Source organism: Aedes albopictus, chromosome 1, assembly GCF_035046485.1.
Source record: "Aedes albopictus strain Foshan chromosome 1, AalbF5, whole genome shotgun sequence".
Taxonomy (NCBI): Eukaryota; Metazoa; Arthropoda; class Insecta; order Diptera; family Culicidae; genus Aedes; species Aedes albopictus.
In genome coordinates this window covers 101,488,961-101,508,123 of record NC_085136.1, presented here as the reverse complement: position 1 = coordinate 101,508,123, position 19,163 = coordinate 101,488,961, and the positions used below count along the sequence as shown (strand labels likewise).

Below are 19,163 nucleotides of genomic sequence, written 5' to 3'. Positions count from 1 at the left end.
GTTGCGCTTCAAACCAATCGCACATTCCTCCGCCATCAATTTCCTCTTATTAGATCCAATCGGTCGCGTCGTAGTTCCTCTTTTCTAGAGTGTTCTTCAACCGAGTCTTGATCGTGACGGTTTTCCGAAAGTGCCAGTCCATATCGACTGTACATAGTTTATTACGGTGGAAATCGGACGCCACAACTGCTACATCCATCGTTGTCGCTACTACCAAAATGTGGATGTTAGAAAGGATTTTGCTTTGGGTTACGATTGCCTTCACCACAACTACGTCGTTGTGATCCAAGATTGCCGATCCTTTCGCTGCTGATATCTTGGCTGATATCGATCTCAGCCTGCCGAATGCGGATATGAAAAAAAGTCAGCATATCATATCGAATCATTGCAATCAATTCATATTACCTTCTCTGTTCATGCCGCCGTTGCACTTTGTGTTCTTTCGCCCTTCGCCGAGAAAAAAAACATTCCCCGAACAAATGCGTCTTTTTCCACTGCGATGACGGAGACTGGTGCCAACAAATTACTGGCTCTGGCGACGAGCTCTTCTTCAACTATGATTTCTCCTGTGGAACACTGCACGATGATGGCCACATAAGCACTGGAGGAATTCACTTCGTTGGAGAATGCGAATGGTTCCTCGTTTCGCCACTTGTTCCATCGCCCATGACCATTTTATCTTGGAACTGTTCTCCGTAAAAGTTGGCGACGCTCCGGTCAGTTCGAGATCGCTGGCTTAGCTCAACAAATCTTGCCAGATTCAACCGGAATTAGGTGAATCTGGAACAATTCCTTCCTTTCAATCCAGCAGCAGTTGGTTGTTTTCAGTTGAAAGTATTGACAAACAAAACAATCCAGCAGTGAGTGTTGCCAGAAATATTGGAAAAACTCAAATTGACGTCTCGCAGAGATATGTCAAAGTCGCTGTCAAACACACAAGAAACACCCAAAAGCACCCAAAATCACCCGAGGAACACCGTTCGACACAATTTGAGGTGTCAGAGTTTCCAACCCCTTGGGTGGCGGGCAATACCAGATGGCGGGTTAGACTTGTATTACAGTTCACGGATGGTAGGCTGAGTTCCATTTCACCAGTTTTTCAATTAAAATAATGTGTGTTTGTGTTTAGATGATATTCTTTAAGCTACATGTTTACATTTATAACGATAAAATGGCCAATATAATTTATGAACGTTACAAGTTCGCTCTGCACGATTGGCTCACAATGGCCGCCTCCACAGATCTCTATAATGTAGGATTACTAGTCTAACCATCATCATTTACCTCAGGGATGATACACAAATTATGTCACGCAAAAATCGATTTTATTCAACCACCCTCCCCCCCTATGTCACACTTTTTGTATGGGACCTCAAATAAATTTGTACACTCAGGAAAATTCCCGAATAAAAAATACAGTAGAAAAACCGAACGTTATATTGTAACAGTACTATTTAGAACCATATTTTTACAATAGACACCACTGTAAAAATAAAAATACAAAAACAATAAGGTGTAATGTTGGATACCATACCGTGAATTGTAAATAAGATTTTTACAATATATTATACAGGTTGTTAAGTATCGTAACAATATAAAAAAATATTTTTCTCCATATATATTTTTTTGCAAAACCATACATTTTATTGTTAATGAATTGTTCAAAATACTGATACGTGGGTTTAAATATACCGTACATTGTATGGTACATGAATGGTTTCAAACAATAAAATGTACCGTAAATAAATTGTTTTTAATTGTAATTTCACTACTGGTTATACATTCAATCAAATGGTTTTGGAATGGTTCTCTTTTGTTATGTTGAATTGTTTTACATTACATAAACCATATATTGTTATATTATCTTGCTATTTTCCTCCTTTTAATGGCATCTTAGGCTTATTAGATTTATTAGAATGCGCTTTGGGAATTCCCAGAGCGTTTTGGATAACCCTTCATATATAGGATCGCCCACGTCTAAGTCTGAGTAGTCTCTGTTTGCATTAACAGTTGAAGCTTAGGCTCCCATTCCCCACCAGCCAGATAACCGGGTTTCGCAAACTAAGCATTATTTGTGGCAAAACTTTGAGCGGCATGATGGAACTATGCCGAGCGCGCTAAGTGTTATTAGACCACTAATGTAGTTGCATGAAGTGGGTGACGAGGTACATAAGTATCATTACAGTGTGCTTAACCGTTATTGCAATATTGAGGCACCAGTTTGACTAAAGTTTGAAATACATAACAACTCATGAGATAACTGTCAAGTTCGATTCAAATATAAGTTAGGTTAAAAAGCGAACCCGCAGACTAACCTATATTAAAAGTCATTTCAGTGTTCAGTCCAATCCATATGTTAAAGATGGCTCAACGTCAAAGATAAAGTTTGTCAACCGCATTTGATTCGATTGTGGTCGAAGGCAAGTTCACATGAGAGAAGAGGAGAAAACTCCCCTAAATGCAAATACAGAAAGAATAGTGTTGAAGTGTTGAACTCATCTACTGATTTACGGTAATCTGACCTGCATCTTTCCGGGTTGGCCTACATAGCATTCGTATTTCTCTCATCGCACTCTACACACCTAGCCCGCCCTCGAGCTCGCCATATCTCTTGGACCCCTGCTTGGACCTGCAGTTCTTAGGACATCTGGTTTACCACTGATTTAAACATGTTATTGGCATTAACCCTTTGGAGCCGGAGGGGTCATATATGACCCCGGCGATGAAACCGAGCATAACAAACGTGTTCGACACCAGCGAGGTTGCGTCAACAGCGGCGAAAAAATCGATTCCAAAAGGTTAAATTGATGTTTCGACTTATTCACTTTTTTTTCTTTCCTTTCCTTTGCATCAAAAAAGTCACAAACATCAACAAAACAAAGCACGGAAAAAATCTTAAACTGAATAAATCTGGTGTTCGATTTGAATAGGTCGAATCTGCATAGGAATCACAGCAAACATACGATCTATTCAAATCGAACACCAGAAATAATTAAAAATTCACGGAAAAATAATGTTTCGGAAAAGTGAATGGTTCAAACGTAAGAAAAACTGTATAATATATTGTTACATAAAAATCCAATGTAAATGTATAGTATAGCGAACCATTTCATTACAATACACTTTATTGTAGCTGGTACACTGTATGGTGCAGGAATAGTTTTCACCATACACCCTATAGTTAGTTTTTATCCGGGTTGCCTCATATATGATACTTATACCGTCTACCCCCGTTGGTTTGAATGACACCTCATGCAAACCAACGGGGTTCGTTTTTTAATTTGAACTTCTAGTAACCCTGTGGACATCGAAAAATACACTGATGGTAACCGTTTTTGCTGTTTTGTTTTGATTCTGTGTTCCGTTTCACCCCGTTCCATGAGCAGAATGACTTTTGAACCATTTTTAGTTTGAACGATGTGCAGATTAGAGGGGGTCAAATTAAAAAGTGTTCAGATTAGATGAGGTCAAACCAACGGGGGTAGACGGTATGATAGTATACTTAATGGCAAATATCCATGTGCCAAACCACATCCAAAGTATATGCAACCAATACCCGATTACGCAGGCAAATTAGCACATGAATAGTATGTGCTCTAAATTGTATGAGTCGCTGCTGTATGGTGCCTCATCAAAAGTATGAGTCGCACTAATGGAAAACGTGTTTACCCCCATTGCAAAAATTCATGTCCCGGACACATAGAAGGAATGAAGATTTTTTTCCCAGTGTATGGGTCGTCACGTTTTGCAAAACCCCCTATCCCCCCTAAAAGCGTGACGTAATTAAGATCGTTCATACTGGCCGAGTATAAATCGGCCCTTTTTGTTTTAAATAAGCATTATTTTCTCCAGATTTTTCTGCGTGTTGTAAATACATTTTGTGGATGCGCTTCTTTCAAATGTCTCACGAGTTTTATTTTCCACTGGGCCGAATATTTTCAACAGCTTGTCATTCATTCTCAAAACAAAAACAGTCCCGTTGTTTCGGACGATTTTTCTCTGCAGAGCGTTTTTCTTATAAAATTTTTAGTAATTTTTGGAGGAAATCCTATTCAATCGATAGGTATTAGCAAGTTTTAGTGAATCCGAAAGTGACAATGGATTGCACCGAGCCGGAAAAGTGTTTCACCTGTTTTCGCCGGACGGACAATTTTGTTCGGATCACCAGCAGGGCGACCGACAGCGGCGAAAATCTGGAGGAAATCTTTGTCAAGCACTTCTGGTTTACTGTGAGTAGCTCCTGAGAAAGGGATTTCCGAAAGGATAAGATTTTGAATCGTTATTTCTATTGCAGAAGGAACAGTTTGTGCAGAAAATAGTGTGCAGTAGTTGCTGGGAGCGCATCGATGATTTCCATCGATTTTACTGCGAGGTCGAGAAGGTTCATTGTGCGCAAATCAAAGTGGAGTTGTTGGACGATGAGCTGCAGAAGGAGCAAACGGTTCAGATGGAAGATGAACAGGATGACGATGAGCCGTTGGTGTTTGCGGAGGCTTTGTGCAAAGTGGAGCATAAAGTAGTTAAGGTCCCGGAAAAGAAGGAAGGTGATGGTGAAGACGACGACGAGCAAGATGGGATTGATGATGACGATGGCGATGAAGCGTTCGACGCGGTAAAAGGTTCCGACTCCGAATCGGAACTACCATTAGCAAAGCGAAAAACCACGAGAAAGACAACGCCGAAAAGGACAACGGCTACTAAAAACAAAAGGAATAAAAAAAAGAGGAATTATACCTATGCTTTGCGCTGTAAGCTTTGTAGCGGGCAAGGAAAAGAAGATAAGGTTTATGATACGTTCTATCGACTCCAGAAGCATTTCAGCGAAATGCACGCATGTCCGGCTTTTGCTGTTTGCTGCCAAGTAAAGTTAACAAGTCGCCATCAGCTGGATTATCACTTCCGGACACATCATCCGTCCAATGGGAAGGGGAAAGCGAAAACTTACGACGATAAGCAACTTTCCAGACGTTGCAACGAGTGCAACGTTTACTTCAAGCATGAGAAGGGCCTGGCCAAGCATATGTTCCTGATACATACTCCCGACGAGAGCAAGCAGTTCAAGTGTGACCTCTGTGTGAAGGCGTTTGCCGACGAGGAGTTGCTGCGGATTCACGTCAACTGGCATTTCGAGGTCCAACAGAAGGATCATTACTGTGAGCCATGCGATCGATACTTCGTGTGTGCGTACAATCTGAAGGTCCACAAGGAAAAGCATCACCTGATGACGACGGCTGCTGGCGCGGAGCAAGAGAAGGCAGTTGAGAAGATTGAGGTAAATGATAAATTCATAGATGTACGAACTGAGTCAGCTGTTGAGCATGATGTTTTAACCTATACATATAAACATGAATTTCTGTTTGTCCATCTTTCTGATTGTATGTCATTTAAGTTATCCAATCCCGATAAAATTTTGAGGCGTAAATCTATTATTTTTTCAGCCACAGGCTCCCGCTCCTAATGCTGATGACGACGCCTCGAACGATTCGGATCAATCGGAGGCGGAAGTTCTCACTGCCAGAGGCCGTAGATGGACACCGGAAGCCGTTGCCAAAGAGGAGGAAATAATCCACAAGGTTCTCACCCTGACCTGTCCCGTTTGCGATGAGATACTCGACACTTTCCAGCTGCTGAAGAAGCACTGCCGAGAAAAGCATAACCAAAAGTCCATAAAAGTGTTTTGCTGCGAGCGATCATTTGGTCGGAGATCTCGTCTGTACGAGCACTGCCTAAGTGTCCACGTTAAGCCGGACGCCTTCGAGTGCGAACACTGCGGTCGGCGGTTCACCGAAAGTTCCGGCCTGCAGCATCACAAGTGGTGGATGCACACTCCGGCTTCGGAACGTCCGTTCAAGTGCGATATTTGCGGGCATACCTTCATGAAGGAATATCTTCTCAAACAGCACATCAATCGACACGTTGAGCAGGAACGGAAATCATTCACGTGCAAGGAATGTGACCGGACACTATCGACCGCGTCCCAGCTGAAGGCCCACATGCAATCACTGCACGGCGAACCCAGCACGTGGGTATGCGACGTCTGTGCCAAAGGTTTTGCGCATCGGTCGCTGCTGGAACAACACCGGTTGGCGCACACCCCCGAAGGACTGGCCAAGATCAGCGAACAGTGCCAAAAGTGCCACAAGTGGTACAACAACCGGAAAAGCTTCATCAAACATCGGCGCCGCTGCGGATTGCACGATCCAGTCCAGTGCACGCTGTGTCCCCACGTGGCCGTCAACGACCTGGCGATGAAATCTCACCTGAAGCTGCGGCACACCGCCCGGCCCAAATATCCGTGCGCGTACTGCGGGAAGGAGTTCTCGCGGGAACTGCGATTGAAGGTTTGTTCAGATGATTAAACTCCTATAAATGCTAAAACCCTTCTAATCATTGCAGGAACACGAAGCGAATCACGCCGGAATTGTGCTGTACAAGTGCGAGTACTGCCCGCGGATGTGCAACTCCAGCTCGAACATGTACACTCACAAAAAGGTGGCCCACCCGGAGCAATGGGCGAAGAAGATGGCCGCCCGCTACGCACCGCCACCAGCAGTGGCCGCAGCGGCAGCCGCTGCAGCTGAGGTGCCTCAGTGAGCAACGGTGTGAAATTAATCTATAAGTTAGATCACGTGGTACACTTGTAATGTACATTTTCAGTTTTGTTCATAAGTATATTTTTTATGTGAAATATCTAGAAAGTTACCCTTGGAAAGAAACTTTCCTGAACTAATTACTGAGCTGCTTTTCTGGGCGTAAATTATTGAAAAAGGTTTATCTTACCACGTGATTCATTCTCTTTTTTTAGCATAACTTGGGGCAAAGAGAGTGCAATTCTTTTATTTGTACTCATTATGCGAATGGAGTGACGTGACGCAGCTTGACTGCAGTGACTTCAAAGCTCCACTTCTACTTGTAAATCCTTGTATTTTTGCTACTTCAGTAGACCAGACCAGCTACACTCACACAAGGAATCAATGAGATATCTCCCGGGGACTTGTAAGCAGCTTCAGTGTGAGTGTTGGTGATCTTCTATTTTTGGACGTCAATGGCGCCTGCCACGTCAGGTTGCGGGTCAATGTGGGGAGGGGAATGCAATGATGATTGCAATCGTTTGTATCCACAGCAGACCGAATATACCTCTGCGTATGAACATGCATGCGGTGGATGTGGTTGGTAAAGGGTTCACACATTGGTGCGTTGATGCCAGGCGTAAGGCGATATATTTGTATGCTTATTACTATGTATGAAGCTTGCAGCACAGTTCGCTTGATTGCATAACTCGTAGGCGTTATCTGATAGATACTATGTAGTGAAAGTTGAAACTAAAGGAAACGGATTTTTCAATCCGGTTCTGGTGCTAGCGATGGCTATGAACGAACCAGTGAATGTGCATGAGTTGTATATATTGAGAGTAAGCAGAAAGTACACAGAAATATTTCTTTTATGTAATAAATGGACAGACCTTGGGAACGTTCTAAGACTGTGAACCGTTTCGCTTGTTCGTTTAACTTTTAGTTAAAATTTGACACTTCGATAGTTATTTTGCGTCTGGTTAAAAATAACCCTACTCCCGAGCAGGGTTAGTCTTGACAGTTCGATAGTTATTTTTTTCGCAATGATTTGGCTGCGTACTGTATTTTGTTCCAAATAACTACTCGTCTGTCAAATTTCAAATGGGCCGCCGTCGTAGTTATTTTTTAATCACCCGATAACTACTGAAGTGTCAATTTTTAACCAAAAGTTAAACGAATAGGCGAAATGGTTCACACCCTAAGGGGTTATACAATAACCTCTTAAGGGGTTTCGACAAAGCTGTCTGGTAAGTCAAGGGTTCTCAGTTGAAAAGCTATTTGGTTAAAGTTTGTGCCTCTAGGGGCTAGTCATAAAATATCAGAAGCATGCAAATGATTAAAATTTCTCAGAAGTATTTAACAAGCTGCAATTTTTTCCCTTGTACATATTTTAGTTGAGTCAAATGGTATCAAAGACCAATATATCAGTCAATATATGTTCAAAACTGCATGTCATTTAGTTCACTTAATCCTGAGATATAGCAGTTTAAAAAATGACAGTCAAATATGTAGCCTATGCTAACCCAAGTAACAATGGCAGCTGACTAACAGCTTATTAAGCCAAATTTTTCTTAATCAAGCCTAATAGCGGCTTATTCATCTGTTGTGCAGCGATAATGTTTGTTGGGAAGTTAATAGAAGCGCTCTAACTTTCTGTATAATAAAACTAAGTTTGTACAGTAGACGTTCGATAAGCGCAACATGTTTACGTTTCAGTTACCGAATGAAATTCACTAACTGCAACGACTGACCGTCAAACAGTTGTCAATTGCTGTTGGACGCAGCCAGAATGCACTCAAAAACATCGCAATGCAGCTGTAGTGCATCCGGAAAACATCGCGACTCTGTTGACGTTTTGTTTTTGACGGATAGCGGTGCGATAACTGCAAAATTGTTGCACTTAGCGGACTTGCAGTTAAAGAGCATTGCAGTTAAACCGTTTCCACCGAACGAACGTCTACTGTACAAATTACAGCTAATTAGTTGAGGAACTAGCAATCGAAGTTTGAATTTTTTTTGATAGAAATAATAAAAAGTAACAGCTTGCTAACGTTTTATTTTGATAGTTAATAAAATTTACATGCTTTTGTGAATTTACAACTAACGACTAACAACTATTCAACTGAGGGTCCTAATTTTCCAAAAAAACTTTGTCGAAGGCATAATCTTTCTACATACTTTGGGATCCTGAGTGTTCCGTTCAACTTAGCGGACTGAAAGACAAAGCGGACTCACTAGCTAAAAGAAGCGCGATAAGACGTACACTACCCGCCATAAATATGGAATCGCATATTGCAACACTCATACTGAATATTGCAGCACCAAAAAAAGTTTGGCATCACCCTAAAATGTGAATATTTCAGGTCTTTGAGGCACAAATCATTTATGACCCCCCTAATTCTCTTTCAAAATGCAACTCATACCCACACCCTAATTGGTTCTAGGTTTACTCTATTTTTCCTCCTTATTTTGGGTGATGACAAACTTTTTAGGTGCTGCAATACTGAGTATTGCAACGATTCCATATTATTGGCGGGTAGTGTATCTTTCTATTCTCATAGAATACAACCGGTCGAGTTCGTTGTCAGAATACTTCTACTTTATTCAAATGCTTCATCAGCCTAGCAAGCAGGGATGCCAGGTGAAATTTTCAAACGTCTTCCCAAGGCACGCTAAAATGTCCTCACATGTCTTCACACCCCATACTGTGACTTTAGTATAAAATTAATGTTAGAAGTCAAAATTTATGCCATGTTCTCACTTATAAAATGAAGGAATATACCGTGAGGTCATCCAGCAATAATGTATGGCTCTCTCCAGAATTTCCATGGCAATTTTAAGGAGTTTTCCCGAAAATTCCTAAACAAGTTCCTCGGATTTATTTTCACGAGTTCCCAAAAAATCCGGGAATTTCTCTAGGAATTCCTTCGCGAATTCCTCGGAAATTCTCCCAGGAAGTCCTCGCGAATACTTTCAGAAGGTTCCTGGGAATTCATCGTGGAGTTTCTCGAGAATTTCCCCTGATCATCCTCGGAAATTCCACTAAGTGGTCCTCGAGAATGCCCCCAGGAGTTCCTCGCGAATTCCTGCAGAAGATACTCAGCAAATCCTCCTGCAGATCCTCGGCAGTTCCTCCAAAAGATCTTCAGGAATTCTGCCAGAAGTTCCTTGAGAACTCCTCTAGGAGTTCCACCGGAATCCTTTAATAAGCTTCCCGAGAATTCTCCCAGGAATTATTCTACTAGTTCCTCCAGGAGTTCCTCGGAAAATTCTACAGGAGTTCCTCGGCAATTCCTCCAGGACTTCCTCGGGAATTCCTTCAGGAGCTCTTCTGGAATTACTCAAGGATCTCTTAGGGAATTCCTCCACGAGATCTTCGGGAACTTCTCTAGGAATTCATCAGGCATTCATCTAGGAGCTCTTTAGGAATTCCACCAGAAGATCCTAGGGAATTCCTCTTGAACATCCTCGAAAAACCCTCTAGAAAGTCCTCGGCAATTCTCACAGAAGTTCCTTGGAAATTTATGTCGGAGTTCCTCGAGATTTTCTCAGAAGTTTATCGGAAACTTCTCCAGGATCTCATCGGGAATCCTTTCATAAATTCATAGAAAAGTTTGTCAAAAGATTCCCCCATAGATCCTCGGGAATTCCTCCAGGAATGCATCAGAAACATCTCCAGGCAATCTTCGGAAATTCTTACAGAATTCCTTCTGAAGCTTCTTGGGAATTCCTGCAAAAGTGCATCGGGAATTCCTCTAAAGGTTGACAAGCACTCCTTCAGAAGTTTCCCGAGAATTCTCTATGAGCTCCTCGGCATTTTTTCCAGAAGTTCCCCGGAAATCCCTCCAGGAATTCCTTGGCAATTCTTCCAGAAGTTCTTCGGAAATTCGTACAGGAGTTTTTCGGGAATTTCTCTAGGACTTCATCGGGAATTCCTCTAGGAGGTCGAATCGAATCGAGAATTCTTCCAGGAGTTTCGGGATTTCCTGCAGGACAACCTCGGGAGTTCCTCCAAGAGGTTCCCGTAAATTCCTCCAGGAGTTGCTCGGGAATTACTCTAGGAGTTCCTTGGAAATTCCTCCCGGAGCTAATTCTTCCAGGAGTTCCACGAGAATTCCTCCAGGAGATCCTTGAAAACTCCTTCAGATGATCATCGAAAAATCCTCCAGGAGTTTGTCGGAAATTCTCTCAGGGTATCCATGGAGGAAATTGACAAGAATCCTCAACAATTACTCCAGGAGTTTCTTTAGAATTCATCCAAGGATCCTCAGGAATTTCTTCAAGAGATCCTCCGGAATTTCTACAGGAGATCCACGGTAAATTCCTTCCTAGAGTTCTTCGGGAATTCTCGCAGGAGTTCCTCGGGAATTTCTCCAGAAGTCCATCGAGAATGCCTTCAGGAATTCCTTAAAAAAATTCTCGGGAAAACCTCCTGGAGTTCCTTGGGCCTCTTGGGATTCCTCGGGAATATTCTGAGGAGTTGTATGCTTCTCGGGACTCCCTCCAAGAATTCCACATGCAGTTCTTCATAGTTTTTCGAGGTTCTTTTCCGGCAGTTTCTCGGGAATTCCTCTTGGTCCCCAGAAAATCTACTCCAGAAGTTTTCTGGGAATTCCCGACGATTTCTTGGAGGTATTCATACGTATAACCAGATTTCTCAAGAATCTTCTGGAAGAATTCCCGAAAAAAATGCTAGAGTGATTTTCGATAAACTTCTGTAGGAATTTCCAAGGAGCTTCTAGAGAAATTAAAAAAAAAAAACGCTTTTGAGAATTTTTAAGAAATTCTTGGAGGAATTTCTAAAACTCCTAGAGGTATTCACCTAGATGCATATCCTAGAATCTCTTGAAGAATTTCCGAGCAATTGGACGAGAAATTCCCGAGAAACTCCCGGGGAAATTCCCTTGGGACTCCAGAATGAATTCCCGTGGAACTCTTGAAGGAATTCCCGAGTAATTCCTAGTTGAATTCCCGAGAAAGTCCTGGTAAAATTCCTGAGAAAATTTTGGGAAAATTTCCGAGGAATCCTTGGAGGATTAACTGAGGAACCCTTATAGGAATTCCCGAGGAACTTGTAGAGGAATTCCCAAGGTGCTCCAGAGGAATTCCCAAGGAACTCCTTGAAGAAATTCTCGATGAATTCTTAAAGGTATTCCCTAGAAACTTCTGGAGGAATTGCCGAGGAACTCCTGGAAGAATTTCCGAGGAACTGCTGCAGTAATTACCGAGGAACTTCTAAAATAATTCTCGAGGAACACCTAAAGTTATTCTTGAGGAACTTCTGAAGGAATTCTCAAGCAACTCCCGGAGAAATTCCTTTGGAACTCCAGGATGTATTCCCGAGGAAGTCCTGGAGGAATTTCCGAGGCTCTCCGGAAAAAAATAATCGGCAAACTCCTGGAGGGTTTCCCAAGGAACTGAAAGAATTCCTGAGGTACTCCAGGTGAAATATCCGAGGAGCACCTGGAAGAATTCCTTAGAAACTTTTGAAGGTATTCCTGATGGAATCCTGAAAAAAGTCCGATGGAATTTCTAGAGAGATTCTCTGTTGGAAACTGCAACTACTAGCAGAGCACCAACACAGGGACTTGCGTTACGAGAAGAAGTACAACTCAAAGCGTTTCGTGTGAAACTTAAATTTAATGTATTTCAACGACTTTAACCTAATAAACAAACTTGCGTACACAACATAACCAACAACCTCGAACGAGCAAAACACACTGCGGTAAAAGATGACATTCCAACCTTCGAAGGGTCAGACACCTGTCTCTTTTTATTTGCGTATCTGCGAGGGGTTGGACACTAACCAATCTCCAACATTCTCGTGGGACTACTGAAGAAATCTTAATAGGCTTGGATAAATCTTCGGACAAGTCTGCGGAAAATTCAGGATGAAGTTCTGTTTAAAATTCAAACAAAGTTCTGAGCAGGATTTCCGAAAAACTTATTTTAACTAAAAACTGCTTCAAAATTTCCGCCAATAAAAGACAGAAAGATCAGGAATTTGTAAGTTTAAGGATTTAAAAGTTTGAAATTTATCTTCAAAAACTGAAACGCATTTCATCTGAAATTGTTCCAAGATTTGAATTAATGGTTTTGATTAACAACCAAAATAAACATTATTTTTCAGCTTTCAAAAGTCTTCAAAAGTCTTCACAAAATTTGAAATGTCTTCCATATGTCTTCACAAAAATAAATGTCTTCACAGAACTTCAGATGTCTTCAATTTGAATACATGTCTTCACATCTGGCATCCCTGCTAGCAAGCTACATTTCTCATGCTTTTACTCTTTACTTCGAAAGAGAGAACTTATGGATTGCTCTCTTTAATATTCGAAAGTGGGATTTTCCATTTTACCACCACACTGAGTTATTGCGACATTTGCACCCATTTAGACTCGGCGCCGAAATTCATTATAATCACAGTCGAATTTCGCACACGACTTCGCAGCGGCCAGCGTATACAAGTTCGATTGAGTTCATGGCAGGGGCGTCGATTGCATAATAGGTAAACAAAATAAGTTTGATTAGTGCGTAATTTCGCTGGAAAACGATGATTCAGTTATTATTATTGTATATTTATTAAAGACACTTAACCACTTATGTGGCATTCGTGTCTGGAATGATTCAGTGGATTCTTAAATTATCACAGTAGTCTAAACATTGATGAGAAACCCAATATATAAAATTAAAAACTGAAACCCGCTGGCTCAGAGGAACAGGGATCTTCAGACTTCACGTTTATGGATCGCTGACTTTCGTGTCTTACAAAATTGGTATGCCTGTCGAATTGAAGCCAATCGCACTTTCAACAGAAACGTGGCCTCGTAGAATCCGCTTCTGTGAGTTTGAAAACATGGGAAGTCAGAAGCAGTTTTTCTGGAGATCGGTCCAACAGCTCTAACAGAAACACCGAAAGCATCATCCGTCCTGAACAATCACCATAGATAATTTCGGAGCAAGAGTACCCCCGAAACAATAGTAGTGTCCCGGAAGATGCAGCTTTCAACCACCCGCCTTTTGATCCCTATACTGCTTCTCCCATCGCACCGACGTTGACCCAGGATTCTCAGCAGCCCATAAGTACAAACCTTCCGTTAACGGTTTACTATCAAAACGCTGGTGGTATGCGAACGAAGACGAACCGTTTTTTCCTGGCCACAGCATCCAGTGATTATGACGTTATCGCCCTTTCCGAAACGTGGCTTCAGGCCGATGTAAGTAATTCAGAAATATTATCAAACTACAATATCTACCGTTGTGATCTTAACAGCGCATCTAGTCGGTTCCGTAGAGGAGGTGGCGTGTTGATCGCTGATAAGAGATCCATCCCCAGCGCCATTGTTCGTCTCCAGAGATCTGACTCACTCGAACAAGTCGTAGTAAAACTCCGTTTCCCGTCTAAGTCTATTTTCGTCTGTGCTATGTATCTGAGGCCAAATAGCGATCCTGCAAGCTATGCTGCACACTCACCAGATAATACGGAAAGCTGCTTGTTGGGACTCTGTGATGGTTTTAGGTGACTACAATTTGTCTCGCTTGCAGTGGTCGTATGATGATTTGGATTCTTTCCTTCCGACAAATGCGTCCTCTGAGCAGGAGCAAGAGTTCACTGAGAGCATGATTGCCAGCGGCTTACAGCAGATCTCCGATGTACGAAATTCTAATGACAGACTGCTTGACTTGGTCTTTGTCAGCAAAAGCAGGGAAGCTGAATTGCTCGAAGCTCCATTATCAATTTTACCTCTTGACCAACATCACAAAGCACTCGTTCTTCGTTTAACCAACGTAAGTGAATCTGCGAATCCTCTAAATGTTTCCGAAAATTTCGATTTTGATTTCAACCGATGTGATTTTGTCGCCGTTGTCGATGAGTTACGTTTTCTGGACTAGGATGAGCTACTCCACGGCGTCGGTGTTAATGAAGCAGTTGCAACATTCTACAGTGTGATCTTCGGAAGCATAAGTACACATACTCCTCTCCGCAGAATCAACCCTCGTCATTTGAATAACAAATCGTGGTGGAATGCTGAGCTGCGTCGTCGTCGAAACACTCTTCGAAAAGCCCGTCGCCGTTATCTGCGTCGCTGAACTGATGACAACAGAGCCATTCTTCGCAGACTAGAAGCTGAATACGAATAATGTGTTTCTTCATCATTCCATGAGTGCATCCATGACAAAACAGCTCACTGTAGCGAAGATTCTGTTGAACTGTTTGCTCATTTCTTCAAGTCGGTGTACAATCCCGAGTCTCCCGTGGACTCAACGGAATTTTTGAATTCTTTACCATCTTACAATATTCATTTTCCACGTCCAACGTTTACCATAGCTGAAGTTAACAGGGCGTTTAATGACGTAGATCCCTCTAAGGGTGCTGGATCGGATAAACTTCCCCCCGTATTTATCAAACGCTGTGCTAATGTACTCACTTTAGCTGTATGCCGACTGTTCAACCTCTCACTGTCAGAAGCAGAGTTTCCAGATATGTGGAAGCTAGCTGCAGTTACGCCTATACATAAAGCAGGTAATGTTCATAGCGTTGAAAACTATCGGCCCATTTCGATTCTTTCCTGCCTAGCGAAGACACTCGAGCTATTGGTTCACAAGAGAATGTACCTTCTGCCAAGCCCATAATTTCACAATACCAGCATGGCTTCGTGAAAAACCGGTCCACCACAACTAACCTAATGGTGTACACTAGCTTGCTGAATTCCAGTTTGGAAAAACGCTGCCAAGTGGACAGTGTGTACGTGGATTTTTGCATTTGATAAAGTTCTACATGACATAGCACTGAGAAAACTCAACGTTCTAGGTCTTCCTGATTGGCTTATCTCTTGGCTACGCTCATACCTACATGGTAGATCTGCATATGTTAAATTAAAATCCGTAGAGTCAACTCGTTTTTTGACACCTTCAGGCGTTCCACAAGGTAGCCATCTCGGACCGTTGATATTTATATTATTCGTCAATGATCTGAGCCACCGAATCAGTTCCCATCACCTCATGTACGCTGACGACCTAAAGATCTACCGGATCATAAGTTCACTAGTAGACTGTGCCGCTCTGCAACAGGACATTGACGTTGTAGCTTCTTGGTGCGTATCAAACGGAATGGAACTGAATGCAATCAAATGTAAAATCATTAGCTTCAGCAAATCGCATACACAGTTGAACTTTGCGTACAGAGCAAACCGTATTGCGTTAGATTAGACCGTGTGACTTCTATCAAGGACGTAGGAGTAATAATGGACTGAAAATTAATTTTTAATGAGCATGTATAAATGTCCGAAAACCAAAGCCGAGAGGTGGAGACGGAACTTAAACGGAGAACCGGTAGCCCGAGAACACTATTCGGACGGTCGGAAACTTTCTACCGGCGGATTGCGAAGTGAAAATACGGACGAACTTGTTTCTACGTGTTTATTTGTCGGTTATTCGAATACAAGTGGTTTTCTCTAATAATTCTTCTTCTTTTTCCTCTCGCGCTGGCAACGGTTGGTGCCAGTCAAAGTATATGTGATGACAGGTATGCTGTGCGATGGGGGTAGGAATTTCGACGCAAATCCCCGAACATCCTCCCCGCCTTGAGGCAAGGCCTCAATCAGGAAGTGGACATAGCTACTGCACTGGACGCTGGTATTCGGATCTTCCTCGGCGGAGCGTGACAGTGCGCACCAAACCATGCTTGTCTGGATGAACAGCTACAACCCGGGCCAGTTCCCAGGCGGACGGTGGGGTGTTGTCACTTTTCACCAGAACGAGCTCGTCCGGCTTGATGTTGTCTCGACGATTTCTCCACTTACCACGTGGCTGCAGTGTAGCAATATACTCATTGCGCCAACGGTTCCAAAACTCAGCTGTGATTCGTTGTACCTTCTCCCAATTATCCAGTTGGTTTACTTTCAGATGTCCAATGTCGGGTTCCGGTAGCAGGTTCAGAGGTTGATCCACCAAGAAATGCCCCGGCGTGAGGGCCTCGAAGCTGTCCGGCGATGTGGAGATAGGATACAGTGGCCTCGAATTGAGACACGCTTCAATTTGGCAGAGTACAGTCGACAACTTTTCGAACGTGAGCTTTTCGTTGCCAACGACCGGTCTCAAAAGCTCCTTTGCGCTCTTAACGGCCGCTTCCCAGAAGCCACCCTGATGCGGACTGGATGGCGGAATGAACCTCCAGCGGATGCCAAGGTTGCTGAAGTACGGTTCAGTTTTCTTACTGTGAGTCTGCGTTGCTTCGTAGATCTCCGTCAGTTGCCGGTCGGCACCGACCAGGTTCGTCCCATTATCCGACCATATCTCGTTGCAGTAACCTCGTCGAGAAATCATTCGCTTGAAAGCTCCCAAAAATGTATCAGTTGAGAGGTCACCTGCAACCTCGAGGTGAACCGCCTTGCTCGAGAGGCAGACAAATACGACGATGTATCCCTTCGAGCAACGTTCTCCGCGGGTATTGCTGCATCGCACTAGAATGGGACCGGCATAGTCAACTCCGACATGGCTGAAGGGTCGACATGCGGTCACGCGCGCCGCTGGAAGACTGCCCATTAGCTGCTGTGCTGTCTTGGCTTTCTGTCGGCAACATTTGACGCAATTCTGGATGACTTGTTTGATGAGATGTTGGCAGCCTGGAATCCAGTACCTCTGATTGATCGCTGCCGTCAGGAGTGTGGGACCTGCATGACAGTTGTGCAAGTGTAGCTCCAGGGTGGCCACACAAAATCAAAAATGAAATTCCCGCATTTTTCCCGCATTGATTTTAAATTTTCCCGACTTTTCTCCATATGCTTTTGGAGCATACAAAACATTCCAAAATCCAAACCTTTAAGTGGATCTGTAAAATTTACTGGGATATTTATAGTGTCTTTATCATATTGGGACAGTTATGTAATTTTTCTAAGACGTTAAAGCATACCAAAACAATTCTACATGTTACATATGTTACAGGTCTTGTAACGAAACCCATATTTGAATTTATTTGTATCGGAATTCCCGAAAGATTTTTTGTGTACTTCTTGACCCTAGTAGGATGTTGGGGTGATCACGACCCAGACAGGCTAGCTGAACGTGATCTACACCACTGTGATGCGCTCTAACATCTTAGAAAGGCTAAGAAATACACGATGAAGTTTCAATTACAAATCTGGACAAACAACTGGAGTACTCTCTGGTGAATTCTTTATAGGGATTTGTTTACGCTATCACGGGAATTCCGAAGATTTGAATGATGGAATTCTCGATGTAATTCTGGTATAATTCCTATAGGTAGTTCCAATTCTTATTTTGTGTAAATTGACGATTTATTTAAAAAATCTGGGGATAACTATGACAAATTTCTTGGAGTAATTTTCATCAACAAAAAAAAAATTAAAAATATCTAAGGATTTTTATTCATAAAAAATTTTGTACAAAGAGTTGATTTTGTAGAGAAATCCTCAATCCCTGAAAAACAAAACTTTTACTTAATTTCTAATCTGAGTTTTGAAGAACTCTCTTGGAAACTCGTGAATAATTTTAAGTGGAAACTGATGAGTAGCGGATACAGATTTTCAAAAAAGTTATAACGCAAAATCCAAAAATGTATCTTTTTTTATCAAATTGCTCTATGAGTTTAAATGAATCTTGTAGAGCCATTATTAAGTTTTATTCAGAGCATTTGATTAACTTTCCATTCAAGACTGAAAGAAATCAAGAAATGGGCTTAAAATTCTTCCAATATTTGAAACGTTCTTCTGTTTTTTAACTTTCTAGATTTCAGTAACAATTCTTGCCAGAAAATCCTTCAGAATCGCTTCTATGAATAGTTCCAAGAAGGACATAAGGCAATTCCTGAGATTTGCATTAGGAAATAGGTAAAAAAAAATTCTAAAATATTTACATGTCATTACCTAGTTGCAAAGACATTTTTTATGTCAGTAGTTGAAAAGAAAATATTTTCAAGTTAATTTGGGTGACCAGTTTTTAGATGGGGTGATCTAGAATATCTAGATCTTCCAAAACAATACAAAAATCGTTACTTTTGAACCTGTTGTCCGTTTTTTTTTTGTTTGAAAGATATTGTAGTTTTCAGGAAAAATACGCTGAAAGAGCCAACACAGTTTGGCCAAAACAGGTGCAAAAAATTTATTACATATTGATTTTTTCACGTTTCATAATCTCGGAACCAAGGGGGTACCCTGATAATATCAGAAAATTCAGGAAATTCGGCGTAATATATCAAAAAGCAGAGATGTATGTTTTTATTTTTTTAAGTCCGGGATATGATTTTTTGAATATAGAATGTCATATATTTTAATACTTGGTTCTCTAAAATTGTAAATCCTCATAAAACTTAATATCCATAGTTATAGGAGAATTCAAAATGTATTAAATTTCAACAAAGTGTCTTTTATGGGAAATTTGGTCACCCTAATGACGAAATAAAACAATACGGGTCTAATTATTTTCGATGAACTACAAACCCGCCAAGTTTCACGACAAAAATCCACCAGAAAATCATCAGAAATGACGGAATTTTCTAATATGTTTTTTTTTTGAAAGAATTGAAAATGCCGCTATCGAAAATTCGAACAGTGATGCATTTTTGTGATTGCA

General features: G+C 41.8%; 2 protein-coding genes across 2 annotated transcripts; one reads left to right on the top strand and one right to left on the bottom strand.

Moving 5' to 3' along the window:
• The first annotated feature begins 3,966 nt into the window (after positions 1 to 3,966).
• Positions 3,967 to 6,635, top strand: LOC109409416 (transcription factor grauzone-like). The gene is made up of 4 exons (XM_062845105.1): positions 3,967 to 4,229; positions 4,295 to 5,272; positions 5,439 to 6,341; positions 6,397 to 6,635. Exons 1-4 carry the CDS (start codon positions 4,098 to 4,100, stop codon positions 6,592 to 6,594), a joined length of 2,211 nt encoding a protein of 736 aa, XP_062701089.1. The 5' UTR covers positions 3,967 to 4,097; the 3' UTR covers positions 6,595 to 6,635.
• Positions 6,636 to 16,190: 9,555 nt separating this feature from the next.
• Positions 16,191 to 17,117, bottom strand: LOC134288847 (uncharacterized). The gene has a single exon (XM_062854744.1). The coding sequence runs from the start codon at positions 17,115 to 17,117 to the stop codon at positions 16,191 to 16,193; it is 927 nt and encodes a 308-aa protein (XP_062710728.1).
• Between the last annotated feature and the right edge of the window lie 2,046 nt (positions 17,118 to 19,163).

Coding starts and splice junctions, on each gene's coding strand:
- LOC109409416 (XM_062845105.1), top strand. CDS start 4,098: ATGGATTGCACCGAGCCGGAAAAGTGTTTCACCTGTTTTCGCCGGACG. Junction 4,230..4,294: donor TCAAGCACTTCTGGTTTACT/GTGAGTAGCTCC, acceptor TTTCTATTGCAG/AAGGAACAGTTTGTGCAGAA. Junction 6,342..6,396: donor CGCGGGAACTGCGATTGAAG/GTTTGTTCAGAT, acceptor TAATCATTGCAG/GAACACGAAGCGAATCACGC.
- LOC134288847 (XM_062854744.1), bottom strand. CDS start 17,117: ATGGGCAGTCTTCCAGCGGCGCGCGTGACCGCATGTCGACCCTTCAGC.